This window comes from Felis catus, chromosome C1, assembly GCF_018350175.1.
Source record: "Felis catus isolate Fca126 chromosome C1, F.catus_Fca126_mat1.0, whole genome shotgun sequence".
NCBI lineage: Eukaryota > Metazoa > Chordata > Mammalia > Carnivora > Felidae > Felis > Felis catus.
Window position 1 is genome coordinate 12,077,353 of NC_058375.1, and position 21,351 is coordinate 12,098,703.

At 62.7% G+C, this 21,351-nt stretch overlaps 1 protein-coding gene and 1 non-coding gene across 5 annotated transcripts; one reads left to right on the plus strand and one right to left on the minus strand.

Annotated features, from left to right (window-relative positions):
* Positions 1–1,712: 1,712 nt before the first annotated feature.
* On the minus strand, positions 1,713–20,725 carry ATP13A2 (ATPase cation transporting 13A2). Of its 4 annotated transcripts, none has more exons than XM_023258197.2 (29): positions 20,490–20,725; positions 14,053–14,147; positions 13,769–13,951; positions 13,385–13,443; positions 13,102–13,216; positions 12,762–12,841; positions 11,502–11,579; positions 11,253–11,322; positions 10,352–10,459; positions 10,196–10,262; positions 9,984–10,115; positions 8,990–9,145; positions 8,404–8,514; positions 8,271–8,317; positions 7,998–8,186; positions 6,927–7,133; positions 6,380–6,475; positions 6,134–6,293; positions 5,905–6,025; positions 5,636–5,760; positions 4,738–4,898; positions 4,497–4,613; positions 4,292–4,371; positions 3,823–3,975; positions 3,638–3,734; positions 2,595–2,818; positions 2,361–2,512; positions 2,104–2,273; positions 1,713–2,011 (listed from the first exon to the last, which is right to left on the minus strand). In XM_023258197.2, the coding sequence occupies exons 1-29, from the start codon at positions 20,497–20,499 to the stop codon at positions 1,877–1,879; spliced, it is 3,498 nt and encodes a 1,165-aa protein (XP_023113965.2). In that variant the 5' UTR covers positions 20,500–20,725; the 3' UTR covers positions 1,713–1,876. The 4 variants fall into 4 exon arrangements, with proteins under 4 accessions (XP_023113965.2, XP_023113964.2, XP_023113963.2 ...); XM_023258196.2 differs by having other exon boundaries at positions 3,844–3,975; positions 10,352–10,486; XM_023258195.2 differs by having other exon boundaries at positions 10,352–10,486; positions 20,490–20,724.
* LOC111562143 lies at positions 14,247–14,380 on the plus strand. Its single transcript, XR_002745187.2, has one exon. It is a non-coding gene; the product is annotated as a small nucleolar RNA SNORA16B/SNORA16A family (small nucleolar RNA).
* Positions 20,726–21,351: the final 626 nt, after the last annotated feature.

Genomic DNA, 21,351 nt, shown 5'->3' on the forward strand with positions numbered 1-21,351 from the left:
GGCGCCCCTAGGCCAAGTTCTTTTGTACACTGTGGTAGCACCTGTGCCTGGCACATGACTGTCCAATAAGTGCGTGAACCAATCGGCTGAGGGATTCGAACCCAGCCTCTCCCTGGGTCCTCCAGCCTCCACCACCCTGAACTGTTGCTGGTTGACGACTCTGTGCCCGGTACAGGAGGTCTGTGGATGTGCCTCATGTTAGAAATTGCTTTTTCAGGGCGCCTGGGTGGCTCAGTCGGTTAAGCGGCCGACTTCAGCTCAGGTCATGATCTCGCGGTCCGTGAGTTCGAGCCCCACATCGGGCTCTGTGCCGACAGCTCAGAGCCTGGAGCCTGTTTCAGATTCTGTGTCTCCCTCTCTCTGACCCTCCCCCGTTCATGCTCTGTCTCTCTCTGTCTCAAAAATAAATAAACGTTAAAAAAAATTTAAAAATTGCTTTTTCATGCTAACTCGGATGTAAATTTAAAAACAATAAACAGGGGCTCCTGGGTGGCTCAGTCGCTTAAGCGTCCGACTTCGGCTCAGGTCATGATCTCACGGTTTGTGGGTTCCGGCCCCGCGTCGGGCTCTGTGCTGACAGCTGGGAGCCTGGAGCCTGCTTCGGATTCTGTGTCTCCCTCTCTCTCTGTTCCTCCCCTGCTCTCACTCTGTCTCTCTCTCACTCTCTCAAAAATAAAGATTAAAATAATAAAAAAAACAAAAACAAATTTCTACTCCAAAAAACGAGAAAATTGCTTTTTCACACCCCACATCCTTTCTGCTCAGTTTGATTCAACATTTACTCGGTTGAAAGGGCAGGCCAGGGATGGTCCCAGGACTCCCGGGAATGAGGTCGGCGGGGGGGCTTCTGGAGGGCAGGAAGCAGTCTTTCTTTCCCGCTCTCTTTTGCCCAGCACTCGGATGACCGAGTTACATCTCCAGAGTGGGGCTTGGCCAGGGTCCCACTGATGGGATGAGGTCAGAAGCACCCACCCTTCCCCGGGGGACAGTGCACGTGGTTCGGGCTGGGAGACGTGGGCTCAGAGCCTGGACCACAAACAGGGCCCAGGGTGAGGGGGGAGGGGGGCGGGTAGGAGGGAACTGCCTCAGTCAAATGCCCCCTCTGCGCTGGCACAGGAACGTGGCAAGCGGGTACTGGAGTCAAGGCGATCTGGCCCCACCTCCGGCAACTTGTGTGACCTCTGAACCTTAGTCTCCGTATCTGCAAAAGGGGAATCAGACGCCGCAGTCGTAAGGATTAAAAGACGATGCGTACAAAATGCTTGTCGGAGGGGCGCCTGGGTGGCACAGTCGGTTAAGCCCCGGAGCTTCCGGTTCTGGATCTCGGCTCGGGTCATGGTCTCGTGGTTCCTGAGTTCCTGCTCCGCGTTGATGGTGCGGAGACCGCTTGGGATTCTGTCTCTCCCCCTCTCTGCCCCCTCCCCACTCGTTATTATAAATAAATTAAAAAAAGAGAGAAAAACAAAACCCCAGATGCTTAACGGAGGACCGGGCACTGCTCAACCTGAAAACATTACTGTCCCACGAGGAGACGGAGGCCCGGAGAGGGGAGTCGCCCAACGTGACCTGAGGTGCTCGGAGCGGACACGTGCCAGGGGCTCCCAGCCGGGAAAATATCATGACTTTATTTGCTCCACTGACAGAGGCTCTGGGGGCATTGGTAGCTGTCATGTGTACACGGGAGGTCTGAAGTTGGGGACGACGGCATTTCCCCGGCCGAGGGCAGGGAAGGCTGGGCCGGGCAGACCCGGGGCAGGAGCAGGACACATGCCAGCCTCCGGGCTGCACGAGCGGCGGCGGTGGCGTCTCCGGAGACGGGTCCCAGTCGGTGGCTCAGAGGCAGGGAGATGGGCGTCCGGTGTGCGGACGGGCCGCGCTACCTCGCGGGCCCGGCGGGCGGCGGCCAGGGCTGCTCGGCCAGCTCCCGCTCCAGCTGCTTGAAACGCTTCTTCGAGACCTTTTTGGGTCGGAGCCGCCGCAGGCAGGCCGGGAGGCACTGGTCCAGCACGCTCTGCGGAGGACAGGGAGAGGGTGGGAGGGGCAGCCGCGGCCGAGCCCGCCCTGAAAGCCCCCCCTCCAGCCCCAACCCAGGGTGCGCCCCACCTCCAGCATGAAGGCCCCCACGAAGTTGCAGGCCACCAGGCCCAGCAGCAGCAGCTTGAAGCAGGTGTCAGCGATGTTCCTCAGCCCCAGCGGGCCTTGCAGGAGGCCGGGGACCAGGAGGAGGCCCACCAGGACGGAGCCCAGGAGCGCCAGGGCCATCAGGAAGGGCACTGGAGGGGGAGGGAGTCCGTCAGGCCGGTGGGCCCCTCCCCACTCCACCCACGCCAGCCCCGCCCCGCCCCGCCCCGCGGCCGCACCGTTGGTGTAGAGCGGCCGGCGGAAGGGCGCCCCCTTGGACACAGCGGCGGCCAGGATGAGGTACTGGAAGCTGGACAGCGAGAAGACCACCGTGTTCTCGTAGTTGGGCAGGTTGTCTGGCGCGGGCACGGTCTTGTTCAGGGGCACGAACCTGGGGGCGCGAAGCCCGGGGTCAGGGAACGGGCGTGGAGGAGGGGGCAGGGCTGGGATTGGGGGGCGGACTCGCTACTCACCAGGGTTGGGCCACGGTCAGGAAGTAGCCCCCCAGCTGCACGCCGGCCACCAGGGCCACCTGCAGCAGGAGGCTGCTCAGCACGGGCGCACTGAGCAGGGCCCCCGGCGGCCGCGCCCGCCCCAGCGCCAGCGCCGGCCCCGTGCGGCTCATGAGCACCGCCACCGTGGTGGTGATGACCAGGTCGATGGCCAGGAACTGCAGGTCGCCCAGGTTGGTGTTGATCTGCCAGCAGGGGAGGGAGGGCAGAGGGGCAGGTAGCAGCGGGGGCACCGGACCTGCGCCCAACGAGTCCGATGGGAAGGGAATCGTTCCGCCCAAAACCTGATGGGGAGGCAGCGCCTTCCTGCCTCCGGGAAGCGCCTAGTCTGATGGAGAAGACACTGCACCGCCTTCGGGGAGCCCCTCTCCCGGTCTGAGGGAGAAGGCGGGGGGGGGGGGCCTAAATCTGAGAGGGCAGGTTCCTCCTACCCACGGGGAGCTCCCTCCCAGGCTGAAGGGGGTGCTGCGGCTCTGCCCGTAGAGGACGCAGGTCCTGGTGGACACAGGGACAGAGGCTCGTACGAGATCTGCATTGCCCGGTGGGGTCACCTCCTTTCCATGGGGGTGAGCTGCGTGTGCTCAGAGCAGAGCGGGGAGATACCCCTCCGGGCAGGGTGTGACGGGTACAGCCAAGGTCTCGGCCAGGGCAAGCAGGGAAACAGGTGGATCCGTGGCACAGCGACCCTGGCTCTCCGTCCCACGCCTGCCTCGGTCCCTGCCTGGACTCTGCCTCAGTCTCCCTCGGGCATGGCAGCTCCCGGAGGGCAGGTGTGAAACGCCAGCACGGGACAGCCGCCCTCATTCTGTGGACCTACTGTGTGCCGGGCGCTGAGCTCGGCGTTGTGCGACCCAGGGCTCAGGAGTCGTCCAAGCCACACAGCCAGAACGCGGCAGGGCAGGATGGGAGGCCGCACCGTCCATGCCAGAACCCGCTGGGCTCCCAGCCACGCTGCCGAGCATCCTGGCCGTGGGCCTGCTCTGGGCGGCAAGATCACTACTCACCGTGTAGAGGATCAGGACGGAGATGAACTGGGTCAGGCTGTACAGAGCCATGTACTTGAAGACGCTGAACGACGTGTCGAGGGAACACCGGCCTTCCCTGGGTAGCAGGGTATGGGCATTAGGGGGCCCGGGCTGGGCCGACGGGCCCTGATGAGCCCTGGCCCACTGGCCCCTGCCCGCCTCACCTGATGACCATGGGCACACACTCGATGCTGGCCATGCTCGAGGTGAAGGGCGAGACCACAGAGGCCTCGGCCTGGGAGAGCGAGATGCCCACATCGGCCGCCTTCAGGGCCCCACAGTCATTGGCGCCGTCCCCACACATGCCCACGCAGTACCTGACGCAGAGAGGTGTGCAGGAATGGCCGGAGCCGGTGAGGCGCCTCCGTGTCTGTGAAGTGACCCCTCTCCCCTCCCATGGGCTTGCTGGCAGAAGGTGGGGTTGGCCGGGTCCCTGCTGCCTGCATGGCACCCGGCACGTGCTGAGCAGGGGCTCAACAAATAGGGGCAGTTACTGCTTCCGGCATCATGGACCCAGGAGAGCCTGCTTGGGTTTTCCCGGAGGGTGAGGATCATTCTTAATGCCTGAGGTGTTCACGCACCACCACGACCACCACGGACCAGCTGCCCCCTGCAGGTCCCACATGTACTCACTGAAGCTTCTGGAACTCACAAACCAGCTCTGTCTTCTGCTCAGGAGCCATGCGGGCAAAGACAGTGCCCTGGACCAGGACCTGAGAGCACAGGGAGACAGGGGAGGCTGGGGCAGCTGTAGGGTGGGGGCGGGAGAGCCACGAGGAGGGAGGAGAACACGGGGAGGCGTAGAGCGACCAGGGGTGGGGCTGGGGGGCAGCCCTACCTTGGGCAGCAGCTTGGGGAAGTGCTTCATAAGGACACCAAAGGTGGACCCGCTGAGGGCCAGGTGGCTGGATCGGGGGTCTGGCTCCACGGTGCAGCTTGCGGCCTGGCCAAGATCCTGGGGGCCCAGGAAGCTCCGCTCAGCTTCCCCTGCCCACCCCGGAGAGCTGGGGCCTGGGTCAGGTGACGCAGGGGCGGGGTCATCGGTGGGGTGTGCGGCCGGAACCCCGGCTCAGCCTCACCTTAGCCCCGTTCGTAGCCGTGGAGGATTCTAGCGGCAGGAGCTCGAGGGAGGCAGGCTGGCCTCGCTCGGGGGGGGTGGCGTGGATGAGGACCAGACGCTCCTGGGGGCCCACCATGCCGCAACCCTGGGCCACGGTGACGGCCGTCTGCAGGTTGTCCCCTAGGAGCGCGGGGACAAGGTCAGGGTCCAGGTGCTATCTGGGGGGCCGTCCTCACCCTGACACTTACAGATGGGAAAACTGAGGCCAGACACAGTGTGTCTATCACGGCTGGCCGGGTGAGCTCGGGCAGGTACATCAACGTCTCTGAACCCCACTTTCCTCTTCTAGAAAACCAGGTATCGAAGGGCTTAGGGGAAACTGGGCATCCGGGTTTCAAGTTCCACATACACTACTTGGTGCTGCCGGACCTTGCTGGCAGGTGTGTGTGCGTGTGAGCGTGTGCATGTGAGCGTGTGCATGCGAGCGTGTGCATGCGAGGGTGGGGAGGACCAGGACGAGGACGCAGACCTGTTGGGCTCCTCCGTGTTGCCCTGGCTAGAGTCTTTCCTTCCTTGCTCCATGAAATCGTCACCACTTTCGAGGCTGACATAACTTCCCCCATTTCCTACAGGTGGAGCTGGAACTCGGGACTTGGAGCCGGGCTGGAACCCAGGCTGATCAGCACCACCCCGGGACTCTCTGGAGGTCATTCTACTCCCCCGAGTTTCGCCTGCCTCATCCATCGAATGGAGGGACAGTTACCCCCTGGGAGGGACGTTGTGAAGATCCACGAAATGTCTGAAAAAGCCCCAGCCTGAAGTGGGGGTCCGAAAAGAAGGGACGCGGTGCGCCCTTCCCTCTGCCCGTGACGGGGTGGATTCTGCCCTCCTGACCCAGGCCCTGCTGCCCGGGGTACCTGTCACCATGACGGTGCGGATGCGGGTCCTCCGCAGAGCCCGGATGACCGGCGTGGTCTGCGGCTTCAGCAGGTTCCTCATGACGAGCAGCCCCAAGAGGCTCAGGTCCTGCTCCACGGTGTCCCTGGAGGGCGCCAGAGCTGGGTCAGAGGTCAGGCGGTGGCCAAGGCCCCTCTGCCAGCCACCAGGCAAGGACACCTTCCCAGGGCGCTGCCTACGCCTGGGCCTGGTGCGCAGTCCCCAAGGGGCGGGACAGGGGACGGTCCACCTGGTCAGTCGCTGAGCGGCCTCCAGGCTGGGTGCGATGGGCAGCGGCTTGCTGGCGAGGGCCACGACGCGGTAGCCGGCGGCCGTGTAGCTCTGCAGCATCTGGGCGAAGTCCGTGGGCACTGCCAGGGACAGGCAGGTGTCACCAGGCCGGAGGGGGGGGGGAGGGCGGGGCCAGGGGCAGAAGCTGGGTGCCCACCCCATTCCGGTCGGTGGCCCGCCCCCTGCACCTGTCTCGGGGTCGCAGAGGCCTGCCACCAGCTCAGGGGCGCCCTTGACATAGGCCTCCGGCTGTGCGGCCCCCGGCCACGCCACCACCACGTCCATGCGCTGCAGGGCTGACGAGAACGGGAAGCGGCTGAGGACGCTGACGGGTGCCGGGGGCTCCTCCTGCAGAGTCGGAGGGGCGGCTGAAGGGCCGGCCTGTGGGGCCCACCCCGGCCGCCCCACGCCCCGCGGGCACACCCGAGACTCACCACGCCCTGCAGCTGGGGCTCCTGAAGCGGGGGTTTCATCACCGCCAGGACCTGGGCCCCGAATGCCGAGTCTGCGGCCGGCCCCTCCTCCAGGACCTGCGAGGCGGGCAGAGAAGGTTGGCATCTGACGGGCTGGGCACCGGCTTGGCCCCGGGGCGGCCAATCCTTGGCCCACGGAGGGAGGCGGCGCGGGACTCAGATCGCATTCGAGGAAGACTTCCTCCGCGGGAGACTGGATGGAACGGGAAGTCAAGAGCACGGGCTTTGGAGTCGGATGGACCCAAGTTCAAACTCTGGCTTTGCCACTTACAAGCTGCAGGGTGACCTTGGACAAGTTATTCCAAATCTCCCTCAGCCCGGTCCTTCCTCCCTGTGAGGCAGGTTTGAAGCTTCCTTCCTGGGCTACAGGAGGAGCACGAGACAAGGCCTGTGCAGCGGAGCGCTGGCACACAGTAGGTGTTCGTGTGTGGCCTTGGCCACATTGTCATTAATGACGGTGGCGCACTGGACGCCACCTGAAGTCCTGGAACGGAGACCTGCTCCTCACCCAGCCAGTAGATTCCACCATCTTGAGGTCCATGGGGTCGCCCACCGGGGTGTCCTGGAGCCGGGTGAGGGCGTGGCAGGTGGCCAGCGCTCGGAGCAGGGGCCCCACGGGCAGGCGGCGGGGCTCCGGGACCAGAGGCAGGAACGCCTGCCCTTTTAGGGGCACCACACCCATCACATCCAAGCCGTCCTCCGTGAGGGTGCCCGTCTGCAGGGGGCAAGGGGCAGGCCAGTGGTGAGTCCTCGGGTTGAGCCGTGTGCGGCTGTGCCGGGCGTCCACGCCCCAGAGTCGCCCTCCCCAGCCCCCACCTCCTCTGTCTGGCACCACTGCCTCCGGGTTCCCACCCGAGGCCCCTTTGCGACCCTATCACCCATCCGATGGGGTGCCAGGAAGGGGCCCTGCCACACGCAGCGCTCGGTGTACCTGCTGAACGGGTGAGCGAGGCAGGCACCAGCCTGCACGCCCCAGGCTGTGTTCCCGCGGCCCAGGGACAGCCGGGGAGCTCTGTGAACACGATCAGCTTAAAACCTCTGCGGCCCCCGGTGCCCTCAGAATAATTAATGTCCAAACTCCTCCACGGGGCTCACCAGCCTCTGACGACCAGGGCGCCCCCCCCCCCCCCCCCCCCCCCGTCTCGCCCTGCCCCCTTCCCCCCTGCTCCTCTTGCCTCAGGCATGTGGCCTGCTCAGCTCCTCCGGCCCTGCCCCAGGGGCCCAGCCTCCCGGAGAAGACTTCCTCACTGCCATCTCCCTGAGGGAGTGACCTCAAGTAGCACCCGTCCCATTACCCCGTTCGCTTCCTTCCCCAAGCCCATCACTTCATTTGCAGCTTTCTGGTGGGGGGACATTGCCGTGGGGTCTCTGCTGGGCCTCAGCGCTGAGAGCAATACGGGGGAAAAGCCTGAATGATCTCGGACAGCTCATCCGCCAGGCCGTGAGCTTGACGCGGCTGGGACCTGGGTGGGGGGTGGTATCTCTGGCACCAAGCAGGCCCTTGGTCAGCGCTGCCGAATGAAACACGGGTGCGGAGGCCTGGCCGTGGCGCCCGGGCCCCCTGCCCTGCGGCCCCCACCTTGTCGAAACACACCAGCTGGAGCTTGCCCCCCAGGTTGATGCGCAGCGGGTGGATACAGAAGATACCCTGACTCCGGAGCCGGCTCTGGGCGTAAAGCGTGCACACGGTCATGGCGGCTGGCAGGGCGGGGGGCACCACGACCGTCACCAGGTCCAGAGCGCGGATCACGATCTCATTCAGAGGCACCTGGCAGGAGGCACCGTGAACGCCAAGGGCCAGGCCGGCCCCGGGTCCCCGCTGCCGGGCCCCACCCGGCGCCCCGAGACTCACCCGGTTGCGGTGAAGGACGAAGATGCTGTAGATAGTGCCGAGGAGAGCTGGGGAGACAGCAAGGGACTCAGCGGGATTTGGGACGGGATGTGGGACGTCCCACCAGCAGAGGGGAATGCAGGGGGACGCTCACCCAGGACAGAGAGGGCGGCCACAAACTTCATGCTGTGCCTGTAGAACTTGAAGCTGATGGGCCGGGGATGCAAGATGGAGCTCACCAGGCCCCCTTTGGCTGTGCAGAACCCTGGGGGAAGCCGGGGAGGCCGAGGGTCAGGACGGGTCCCCTCGGCCCCTCCCCTCCACCACCGCGCCTGGGGGCTGTGAGATGTGATGCTCCCAGGATTAGGAATCATCCAGTTTGGGGTTCCTCGTGATGGCCCGGCGCTCACAGGGCTCAGTAAAACCGGAATGAATGGACAGTTATCTATAAAGTGGGTGGTTTCACTTAAAATTCAGATATGTGGCGTGTGCTGAAACACTCAGACCTGGTGACACCGGGTCCCATTCCCACACGACAAGAACCTGCCGGCGTCGTACGGGGCTGCTCCCTTCCGGAGGGGTGGGCTCCTCCTCGCTGGCCACATCCCTGCCCACATCAGCCAACGCCAACTTGGCAGTGGGACTTGTCTCAGGTCCCACGGTAGGACAGCAGCGGAGATGGCCCCCGCCCTGCCCGGTGTCACGAGCCCGGCATCCCTCCCTGCGTCCCGGACTCCCACCTGTTCGAGTCACCACCGCCAGGACGTGGGGTCCAACAAAGGCCCGGGCCTGCAGGACGAGGGTCCCACAGAAGAGCGTGTGCCGCCGGTGGGTCTCGGGGCAGTAGGGCACCGGTCCTTCCGGCAGGGCCGTCTTCAGCACTGGAACGCTCTCCCCTGGAAGGGACGCGGTACGAAGCTGGTGAGGGGGTCCCATGCCACTCCTTCCCGCCGACCAGAGTGAAGCACAGAATTGTTTCCTAAAGCCCTAGGTCTCATTTAACTCTGGGAACCATGTGTGCAGAAACCACTGCACCCATTTTACACAGAGGGACACTGAGGCTGAGAGAGGGCAAAAGACCTAACAGACACAGCCAGGCAACCCTGGAAGGCCGTGTGCCAGCCAGGTACCGGGACCCCTCCCGCGGGGAACACGGGAAAGCGGGTGTGCACTCGTGTCCACATAGTGGGGGGGCAGGGGGTGGGGAGGATGTTCTCATTCTGCTGGAATTATTTTATAACAAGCTGTACTCCTTTTATAACTCAAGCCAATAAACCACAGGGTGGGGCGTGGGGACTAAACCTCTACAAAGCTCCGAGCATGCTGTCCGGCAGAGTAGTCATCTTTTTTTTTTTTTTTAACGTTCATTTATTTTTGAGAGAGAGAGCGCAAGCAGGGGCGGGGCAGAGAGAGAGAAAGAGGGAGACACAGAATCCGAAGCAGGCTCCAGGCTCTGAGCCGTCAGCACAGAGCCCCAAGCGGGACTCGAACCCACCGACATGTGAGATCAGGACCTGAGCCGAAGTCGGAGGCTCAACCGACGGAGCCACCCAGGCGTGCCCCGAGGGTCAATCTCTTACTGAGTGCCTGAGCGTGTAGGATTAGCAAGTGCCGACCTGACCCCCGGGGTTGTGACTTGCGCACAAAAGAAAAACCTCAATGTCCCCGATGCGGGCAGAGGGGCCTGCTGGCCGGGGAGGAAGACCCGGAGGCCGCGGGGCCGGGGGGGCTGACCTGTCAGAGAGCTCTCGTTGACCATGCACTCCCCAGCCACCAGGGCAGCGTCGCAGGGCACCAGGCCGCCTTCCTGGGGCAGCACCAGGCAGTCTCCAGGCACCAGCTCGCTGGAGTCCACCCACTCCTCCTCTGCGGGCAAGCGGAGGGGGTCTCAGCACGGCCCAGGGCGCCCCCCCCCCGCCCCACCCCCTCCCTTCCCCAGCACTCACCTCCCCCGGGCCGGCACACGCATACCCGTGTGGACAGCTGCACCATGTCCCTCAGAGTCTGGCTTTGCTGCGGGCAGGGGGACACGCGGGGAGTGGGTGGGCGGTGGCCCCCTTGGGGACCCGCCTGCCCCGCCCCGGCCCCCTCACACCACTCACCTTTCTGGTCTTGTAGAGCGACAGACAGATGGAGGCGGTGGAGATGAACAGTATGCAAAGGGCATATGAGTAGTAGCGGTCCGCCAGCCACAGCCCGATGCTGAAGGCCTGGAACCCATAGTAGGGGTTCAGTGCCTGGGGGAGGGGCGGGGAGGCAGCATCAGGGCCCGTGACCCCGGGCCAGCGCAGCCCCGGGCCGGGCCGTTTCCCTGCTCAGCCCCATCCGGACAGCTCTCGAGCCCCCGGCTTCTCTGCTCTAGGGAGGACGCGGGCATTTCCATGCCAGGCCCCTGCTAACCGCCGCGTCTGAGTACCATCCGTTGGTGATGACAATTCCACGGGGTGGATGCTACCCTCACTCCATTTTGCAGACAAGGAAACTGAGGCACAGTAGGGTCAAGTCACTTGCCCCAAACCACACAGCTCCCGAGTGGCTGCCTGGGGTTTACATCGGGCCAGACTCCTGAAGTCTGTCCCCCTTCAGGGGCGTCTGTCTCTGGCTCAGAGGGCTCAGATCTCTCAGAGGGATCCCTTTGTCCCCTATGCCGTGTCACCCCTCTGAAGCCTGGGTTCTCTGCATATGAACCGAGTGTCCCTACTCCACGGCTGCCAGACGGTTAAAGTGGCTTAAGCACAGAGAGTCACGGCTCTCACCCACAGGAGAAGCCCAGCCCCTGTGGTTTTGCCTCCGGGCCTCTCTTCCCAGCCTCAGCCTGGATCAGAGCCTCCAATTCCTGGCCCTGAGCTGATGGGGCTGGGTCTGAGATGACTCTCCCCTGTGGAGAAGGGGACGGCTGCTCTGGTCTGCCACTGGAAAGTGGCCCAGAGAGGCCAAGCCCCCGGCCAGGGTCACAGAGCCCATCCAGGCCAGAGCTGGGGCGAGGCCCAGGGACAGCCCTACCTCGTCCACCAGCAGCTGGGGATAGGACTTGACCGGCACGCTGATCACGTTGGGGCCATAGATGGTCTTCCTGCGAGAGAAGTGACGAGGCCAAAAGATGGAGGGGGGGAGTGGCGGCCGGATCCTCCAAGGGCGACAGAGGTCCTCATCTCACAGCCAGGGAAACTGAGGCCCAGAGAAGGCCACACTCAGGGGAGCAAGACAGGGGTCCCAGAGCGCAGGGAACCTCTGGTCCAGGGCAGCACCCACCTCACGGCTTGCTCCTGGAGGCTGAGGCCGGAGCAGGAGCGGCGGACGTCGTCACAGGTGCGGCCGTGGTCCAGCAGGCTGCGGGGGGTGGGGGGGGGGGGAGGGGGTGACTCGGATGGGTGATGGGACCCGGGCGCCGTGCAGGCCAGGGACTTGGGGCTCCAGGTCCCTTCTGGCCCACTGAGCTCCTAGGAGGAGGCAGGTCCCTCACAAACTCTGGGCTTAACTTTCTCCTTCCATCCCTCTGACTGGCCCCAAACTACCTCGCCGAGGAAGAACAAAGAGAGATGATTGATAATATTTAACAGCGACAAGAACCACTCTTATTTAGTGACAGGAGTATCATTTACAATGATGACACCTTCGTCAAGTGACTCAACCTCTCTGTGACTCAGTTTCCTCCCCTGCGGAATGGGGATGGTGACAGCACCCGCCTCACAGGGCTACTGGTGGAATAAAATAGAAGCCACACAAAGCGCGTGGCTAGTCGCTGGCACCTACGTCGTGACGAACACGTCAGCCATTTGTGCTATTCTCCTCCTGTGGCAGAGGCTGGCCCCGTCCCCCCGTCCGCGGGGTGCCCACCTCTGCAGACGCAGCTGGCACTGCAAACACCTGTCTTCGCTGGCGGGTTGTTCCTGGCTGCGGGAGGGTGCTCCACCGCGAGCCGGGAAGCACCAAGGAATTCACGTCCGTGGCCAGGAGCCAGCCGCCAACACGGGTGGGGCGGGGGTGGGGGGGGTGATGGGAAGTACCCCCAGCCTCCTCGTTCCTCGGGTGAGGGCACCCCGGGCTCCACACTGGCTCGAGAAGATCCCCAAGGGGACCAAGCTCCCTATGATACTTCCTGCTCCCCCCACACCCCCCAGTGTTCCCCGGGATCACCTTCCACACAAGCTCCCTGCACTTGAAGATGTGTTGTGAGCTCCCATGTCTCAAGTAGGTGGCAGAGCAGGGACGAGACCCCAAATGGAGGGTCCCAGTCCAGAGCCTCAGGTCTGATTTGGTGTCACCCCCTTGGCCCGAGGCTGAGCCAGACTTTACGTGAAGCTTACAGATTTCCCCCTCAAGATAACCCTAGGAGGCATGGATTCTCCTCATGTCCCGGTTACAGGGACTCTGAGGCCTGGAGAGGCTCAGGGACTTGCTCACGCCGCAGGGGACCAAGGCACAGAGCTGCGGGGAGCCCGCCGGGCCACCTCATGCCACCCCTCCCGCCCAGCCCAGCATCGGCGTGTGCGCGCCGGCCCTGACCCCTACCTGACTTGGCAGAAGGCCTGTTGGCTCTCAATCCAGACGTAGCGCTGGCCCCGGAAGAGGTAATATCGCAGCTTCCGCTGCTGCATGGGAGAGAGAAGAGGCTGGAAAGCAGCCCCAAGAGGGGCTGGGGGGTGGGGAGGGCAGGGGTAGAGAGGCCGGAGTCACAGGAAAGAGGGAGGGAGGCCTGGATGTGTTAAGGTGCTCAGCCGGCATCGGGGCATTTGGGACAATGGAACCGGAGGTGCCTGGGGAGCGTGGAGTCCAATCCATCGCTGTATAGAGCGTGAAAGTGAGGCCCAGGGACGGGTAAGGACTTGTCCGGACCCAGCTGTCCACTCACTGCCTCTTCGTTCCTGCAGAACTGGGTGGTGTCCTTCCATGCACCCTCTGGCACTGCCCCCACAGCCGCCTGGCTCCGGCCGTCCTCCGCCTGGACCTGGGCAGGCAGCTCCAGGCTGGGAGGGGTGTGGGGGTTACCGCGGCACTCTGGAACGTTCCAGCACCACCCCATCCCCACGGAGCCATGGTCCCTCCCGGGGGTGCACGGCACCAGGGTCAGAGCCTTTGTGGGAGGAGGCCGGTGGGGAGCAGGGGCTTCTGGGAAGGGTGATGGGCTGCCTCACCTGCTCTCACTGATGGCCTCCGTCTGCACCTGCACAGTATACAGCTGCCACGAATTATCCTGGAACACAGAGGTGTGGACTTGGTCCCAGAGGAGACTCCTCCCTTCCCAGGCCCCACCCTGCCCACCCTGCGGCCCCTGCAGGGATCAAGGACGTAGATGATCCTCCTCTCAGGAGCCACCTAACCTGTCCCTTCTACCCACTGCTCAGCCGGGAAAGCTGAGGTCCAGAAAGGACAACCTGTGTAAGGTCCCACAGAGATTCCGGGGCCGGATCGGGCTGAGAACCCGAGCAGGATCCATCGCCTTCCTCCCCCTGCATCGGACCCTCTCCAGCGCCAGACCCACCCCACCCTCTCCTCTGCCCCTGCCGGCCGGGACTCACCTCTTTGTCTCTTATTTCGATGACGAGTGTTTCGGCGCGGGCCAGGTTGCAGGGCCGGAGCCGCAGCCGCACCCGCCACACCGGCTTCCAGCGGAACAGCAGCAAAGGGACCCCTGCCATCATCCAGACCACGATGTGATAGCCTATGACCCTCCATGGACTGCCACAGTAACCGCTGAGCCTCTGCGGAGACGCCGACAGAGAAGGCCGAGGTGGGGGCGGGGCGGGCTAGAGGAGGAGCCGGGGGGTCTGGGGGGCCCACCTGCCCACACCCGCCCACGTACCACGGATGAAACTGAGGAGCTGAGGGGATCTACAGATGTCTCTATCGTCAGGGTCCCATAACCGGCGGGCGTGCTGCCCACGAGAGGGCTGCTGTCTGTGGGCACAAAGGAGAGAGGTCATGGCCGGGGGGGCGGGGCGGGGGGGGGGGCTCCTCCTGCTCCTGTTTCTTTAAACATAACAAGCATTGTCATTTTGTGGCCCCTACAGAAGCCGCGGCTGTTTCCATGCAGCCGCTGTGGTCAAAAAGGAGCCGAGGTGGCTGTTCTCCCTGACGGTCACGGTTCTGTTTGCCATAACTGACCTGCAACATTTTGGGAAAAGACAGTCCCCGCCGTCCCTGCCAACTCTTGGGTACAGAGTCCTTTGCTAAAACTGGCATGTTTCCAGAGGTCAGGAGAAACGTTCCATGGGTGGGGTCTCGCATATAGTTGTTACCAGAAGGAGCCTTTCGAGAACTCGCCTGCTGAGACCAAGGACCCGTCCGGAGGGGCAGATGGGAGCGGGCTGGACACGTGTACTGGAAAAGACCTGTGTGGTGCTTTGGGTCCTTGCCCTGAAAGGCTTAAGGTGTCAGTACCAGCACCAAAGGCAGTCAAACCTTTCCGTGGCGCTTTCCGTGCGTGGGGATCCTGGGGTCAGGACCGCGACGGAGCACAACCCCCTCAGGACCTGGCTGCCCCCAGGTTTCCTGGCAGCGTCTGATTCTGAAGACGCTGAAGACGCCAGCTTGTTGCTGATGCCGTGTTCAGAGTGAGGTCTGCTGGGGCGCCTGGGCGGCTCGGTCGGTTAAGCCTCCGACTTCGGCTCAGCTTATGACGTCACGGTTCGTGGGTTCGAGCCCCGCGTCGGGCTCGGTGCTGACAGCTCGGAGCCTGGAGCCTGCTTCCGATTCTGTGTCTCCCTCTCTCTCTGCCCCTCTCCCGCTTACTCTCAAAAATACACATTAAAAAAATAATAATAATAAAGTGAGGTCTGCTGCTCACAAAGCCGTGTCTGTGATTAAGCTCCCCTCATTCCCCTAGTGTTTCTCTCCCAACTGTGAACCCATAACCACCTGGCCTGACCAATAAAAGACTGAAGTAAAAAGCATCGCTGTTTTATAAACTGGTCTGACGGATCTAAGAGCAGTGATCTGGCTGTTCTACTGGTTCTCACTCACCATGTCGAGCTCCTTTGTGTGTCTGGCTCTCTCTGGCTGGGTGTCGGCTCAGAATGCGGTGGGGGACAGGCCCTGGGGGGAGGCACCCTGAGCTTACATCGCCCTCACACATCTAGCTGGTAGTTTCCTGGGAGCCATGTGCCCCTCTTTTCCATCTGGTCCCCACCCTGAGGGCAGGGATCAGGGCTGCTCCTCCTTGGTCAACTCCCATGCCCGGCAGAGTCCTGGCAGCGAGGAGATGCTGAGAAGCCAAGACGTCAGGCCCGCCTCTGATGGCAGCCAGGAAAGGGGCCTCCACTGCAAAGGGGAACTGGGGAGGGGTGAGGGGAGGGAGGAGCCCAGCCAGTGGGGGGGTGGGGTGGGCAGAGAGGAGGGTTCGGCTGCAAAGAGAAGATGCTGTGTCCCAGCTGAGCAGTTACCAGGGTTCCTTACTTAACCTCTGCAAAGGGAGGGCTATCACCCCCATTTTACAGATGGGAGAACTGAGGCTCAGAGAACAGCACTAGGTGGCTCTATTGCAGAAATTCTGTTTACTTCTGTGTCCCCAGCTGTAGAGCTGTGGTCCTGGCAGGGCGGGCAGGCAGTGAATGTTCCAGGGCTGCAGACGGGGTGGGCTCACGGCTCCCACATGCAGGTGCCTGGGCCCCTCCCCAGACCTGCTGGAGCAATGGCAGGAGCCTCTGGAAAAGCTCGCTTAGAGGGATGGGAGGGCCGGGCAGGTGGGGGCGGGCTGCAGGTTTCCCAAGCTCCCGTCCTTTCCCCTCCCCAGAGGAGCCCTGCACAGCCCTGGCCTAGAAGTTTCCACCAACGAGCCCAGAGTGTCCCAGGCCGCTGCCACTGTCATAAACATCCCCAGCCCCTCAGCTGCTCTCTCCCCCAAACACTTGGGCTTCTGAAACTTTCCAAACAGCCAACGCTTCCGAAGGCCCACTGTACACACATACCCTCTGCTCCTGGCCCTTTTTACATGGTTGACCCAATAACCCTGCCATGGGAGCTCAATTATTAGCCCCTTTCTATAGAAGAAAAGGAGGCTCAGAGAGGTTAAGTCACTTGGCCAAATCACACAGCAAGTACACGGGAGCGTCGGGATGCAAGTCCAGGCAGGCTGACTCCAGGGTTTTCTCCCTCTGCTGGACCACCCGAGGACACCCTGAGGATTGGGGCCACGGGTCCCCATCAGGCCACGCAGATCTCCTACCCCAGCCCCCATATCGCCACGTAACGACGGTGATAATAATTACTATGGTAATGACTATAAAAAGAGCAGCCAACAGCCAATAAGCACTTCCCGGGTGACAAGACCCACCGGGAGCATCCCTATGAATTAGCTCCTTTACCCTCCAGCAACGCGAGGAGGCCGACTCATTTTTCTCATTTTACAAATGAGGGAACTGAGGCTCGGAGGGACAGAGAGCCCCAGGTAAATGATGGAGCCAGGAAGCTGGAGCCAGATCCTGTGTTTTGGGGGCCCATGTGGGCACTTTCAGAGACCAGGGCTCATGGCCTGCACCTCCCTAGGCCTCTCTGAACCTGATGAGTCAACAACCAATTAAGCCCCAGAAGCCCCACCTCCAGCCAGTCCCTCCCCTGCCCTGTCCACTTGGCTGACTCAGAACACAAATGGAGCCTCAGCTCAGGGACAGGGACACACACACACACACACACACACACACACAGCCTGGGTGTCTGGCCGGCAACAGAGTCTCAAAGCCGGAAGGGCAGGAGGCCAGGTCAGCCTTCTTCCCTGGGGTTCACACAGGTCCCAGACCAGGTCTCCTGAGATGGTCCCTTTCACTCTCTGCTCCCAGCCCAGTCCAGCTTGTGAGTGAGGCTTAGCAGAGCATCACTTCCTTCCCTCCCCAACAGCAGCCTGCAGACGACACACAGCAGGAGGGCCCTCTGCTATCTGGTGTGGCCTGGGGGTGGTGCTCACTAGGGTTCCGGGCCTGGAGGAGGGGGGGCAGAGAAGCAGGCATTTGGGGCAAGTGACACAGCCTGGCAAGCTGGGTTCGCAGGTCCTTGGCCACCCAAAAAGCCACAGTCTTCTCTCGCCCCACTTCCAAAGGGGACAGTCCCAGTTGCTACCAGAACCCCAGCCATCTCTTCTGCCAGACAACGGCTCCCCGAGTGGGGCAGGGTGGGGAGTTTCTCCTTTAAGGGTGATCTCGGCTGGTCCGAGGTGTAAGGGAAAGAGAGAGCATCTTGGGGTGATAAGGGGTTGACACAGGCCGGGCATCGTTCCGTGGGCTTTGTACACATTAACTCACTCAATTCCTCACCACAACTCTATGAAGAGGGGACTCCTTTTACCCCTATTTTACAGATTAGGAAACTGAGGCCGGGAGGGGTGAAGTAAGTTGCCCAGACGCCACAGAGCCGGTGAGTGGCGGGATCCGGATCCAGGCGGTCTCGCGCAGGGGTCCGTGCTTTTTTTTTTTTTTTTTTTTTTAATTTTTAAGCTTATTCATTTATTTTGAGAGAGACAGAGACAGTGTGAGTAGGGGAAGGGCAGAGAGAGAGAGAAAATCCCAAGCAGGCTCTGCACTGTCACCACAGAGCCCGATGCGGGGCTCAAACGCATGGAAACGATGCATTTGAACCGATCATGACCCGAGCCGAAACCGGAGAGTCGGATGCTCACCCGACTGAGCCACCCAGGCGCCCCTAGGGTCCGCGCCCTTAACCACTGCCCTACCGTCCTCACGGCTGTCTTCGTCCGAGCCCCTGGCTCCCTTACAGGCAAGCTGTGTTTTGTGAGGCAAGTACCTTAACCTCTCTGGGCTTCCATCGCCCCTCTCTGGGAGCATAACCCTGAGCAGCTGGCACATGACGAAGCGAGAGTAGCCGCCACCCAGGGGTGTCTAAAGTTCCTGAAGCGTGGCCAGTACACGTGGCAGAGGCTGGCTTCCCTGCCACGGAAGGGCTCTGCCCTATTTCTCAGGCTCCCCTCTACTTTCCCATCACCCCGTCTGAAACCCACAGTGTCCCCTGCTCCCCGGTGCACACTCAACAGCCTCTCCGGGCTAACTGCTCGGGATGGGGAAGAAGCCTGCGGCACGCCGGGCCACCCAGAGCGGGTCGCTTCGCTGATCTGGTTTCATCCTGCAACCATCCTGCCATTTACCCCACTTAACAGGTGCGAAGGCTGAGTCCTGGGGAGGCACTTTGCCCACCGACTTGTCCCAGCTGGAAAGGATCTGTCTCGCTCCCCCGTCCTCTCTGTCCGCCTCAGCCACACCCACTGGCAGCCATCACAGCATCAGGCCTGCACGGGCGTCCCCCTCCGGCTCACAGTGCCTGGCACGAGGCTGGGACTCTGGAACCGTTTACTGAATGAACGAACGGCCGAGGCACGCCTGCACGTCTCGCTGACATGACAGCACCGGCCCCTGCCTCCGGGCCAGTCAGCTGCCAGGTGCAGAAGTACGGGCCTCGTCTTGAAGGGCCCTGCCAGAGATCACCCTGTGCCACCCTCGTTTGCTCGCTTCCCCCAGGCCCCAAACACCGTTCCCTCTGGGCAGTTCTTCCTGGTGCCATCACACACCCCTCCTTTCAGGACGGGATGCTCCCCCAGTCAACCTCGGGAGGAAGGAAGGAAAGAAAGAGGGGCTTGGAGGAGGAAGTCAGATCTATGGAAAAGTCCAGCCTAGAAAACTCTGGTCTTCCAGCAAGATCAAGGCTAGGGCACTCTCTCCCTCCAGCAGGACACTTGTCAAGACACTGGCAAGTGCCTGTTGATCTCCTGTCACGTCTCAGCTCCCCAGGAATGGCACAGGAGGATCAGGGCAGTATCTGATCTCTTTCAGTATCACTAGCTCAGGCTGGCCCAGAGCGGTCTGTGCGGTGTGGGATGAGAATACTTTTCAGGATGATTCGGTTGCTCTTCTGAATAACAGTGACTGAGGGGCAATTATCATCTCATTTTAGAGTAGGGAAAACTGCGGAACAAAGCTTCAAGATGCCTCGCCCAGAGACCTACAGCTCGAAAGGGCAGAATTCCTCTTAGCTCATCCTCGCAGCCGCACCGTGAAAGCGATGGATTTGGATCCCATTTAAAACGAGGCACAGAGAGGCTGATGAATATGTCCACAGTCACACAGTTATGGGTGGTCAAGACTAGACTTGAACCCAGCCTGACTCTGCAGCCCTGGGGCAATGCCACCAGCACTCCAGAGTGAAGGGGCTGCAAAGCCATCTGAGAACCTCTCGTTTCCTGCGGAAGCCCCAGCTTCCTGCTGGTGACCTGGCAGTGGCCCAGGGCACCAGCACTGCCTCCTCCTGCACTGTGCTTCCCCCGTGGCCAGAAGCTCCTCTCCTCTGCCAGGCTAGGGGGGAGAGGAACAGCCTGCTAGTAGTAATCCGATCTTTGGGTCTGGTGTTCGGAGGGTATCTTTCCTCAGCCTTCCCCCTTCCTCACCCCCCCCCCCCCCCCCCGTGCACTCCCAGCTTCCGGTGGGGTGGCAGCAGTGGTTGGGGAGAGAGGTGGGAGGTGGGGAGGGAGAGCCCAGAACTGAGCCTTCTGCGACTGTACAGCATGCTCGACCTTTGGTGGGCCCTCTGCTGAGGCCTGAGTGACTGACTTGGAGATGAGACCTCCCCCCTCCCGGAGAAGAGCGGCCCCTTCTCAGCAGGTGGGATTTAATTTATACTCAGAAAAGGGTGGGCTTGGGACACGCGGTCTGGGAAGGGTCACAGGCAGGGTGTGGTCCTCGGACCCGGGGTGTTGACAGGCTTCCTCTGGAGGCCTGAGGCAGGAGTGGCATTTTGTGTCCAGGGCACTCTGACCCAGGGACTCGGGAGCCTGGCGTCTCCAACCCCATTCATTCATTCATTCTTCATTCATCCAAGAGGAGTAAGCACCCAGAGGCCCCGGATGCGGCGGCGTCCACGCATCTTCCCCATACCTGCGGCCTTTTCCCCCGCCCTGGACATCCGTCACTGAGGGAGGGAGTCCAGTGGGAGTGGGGCATCTCCCCGCGCCCCTTCCCCGCGGGCCGCCAATCACCCTCGTGCACAGCGCCCAGGGCTGCTGGAAAGCAGGGAGGCGACGGTTCCGCGCGGCGCCATCCCCGGGCTCCTGGCCTCTCTGGGAAGGGTCCCCGCGCCGACTCCCCCAGGAGGGGGCCGGGATGGGTGCGGGCATGCCTCCGGAGGTCGTTCCCCTGGCCTGCGAGCCTGCGGTGGGGGTGTCGCGCCACGGCAGGCGCGACGACAGGAGGCCCAGGAGGCCCGGGGACCGCGCCCTGTTCGGGGAGGCCCCAGCCGCGGACTCACCTGCGCTCATGCCGGCTCCTCGCGCTCATCGCCGGCCCCGGCGCTGCGGCCCGTGGCCCGGGCCCGGGCGTCGCGATGCCCCGCGGCGGGGGCGCGAGGCAGGAGGCGGGAGGCGGCGGGGGGTGGGGTGCGGGGCAGAAGTCCGGTGGCGCGAGGTGGTCCGAGGCACCTGCACGGGAGCCGGCTGCCGGCGCGGCTGGGACGGTGCCGCAGTCGGGGTGTGAGCGCAGCCAAGCCCCGCCCGGCCCACTGCGGCCCCACGTCCGCCCCGCGCGCGGGCTGCCGGGACTTGTAGTCCGAGCCGCCTCCGCCGCCCGCGTAGAGGCGGATCCACCTCCCGAGATACACAGACCCGGAGGGGGGCGCCGGTGGGGCGGGGGTGCGGGGTTCCGACAGGGACCGTCAGGAACTCCGACGGCCAGTCCTCAGACACGTGAACACACGGACACACACTCAGAGACGGTAACCTTCAGACACACAAACACCAGTGCACAACACCCCTCCCACGCCACCCAGATTCACACACAGAGGTGTGACATTTAGAGAGAGGACAGCAGCCCTCAGGCGCACCCACACAGACGCACACACAGAGGCAGGGCTCTGTTTCAGGGAAACAGGACAGCTCTGGCCCAACAACACACAGGTACACAACAACCTCAGATACACGCATACAGAATCACACACAGAGGTGACACGTAGAGACAACACACACATACGCAACGGTGATGTGATGCTCAGAAACACAGCTATGACAACCCCCTACCAACGCACGGCACGCACAGAGTGGGCCCCAGATACTGGTCAAGGGCTATGTAGCCTGGGTCAAGCTGGCCTCCATCTTTTCCAGGCTGGGTGACCTTGG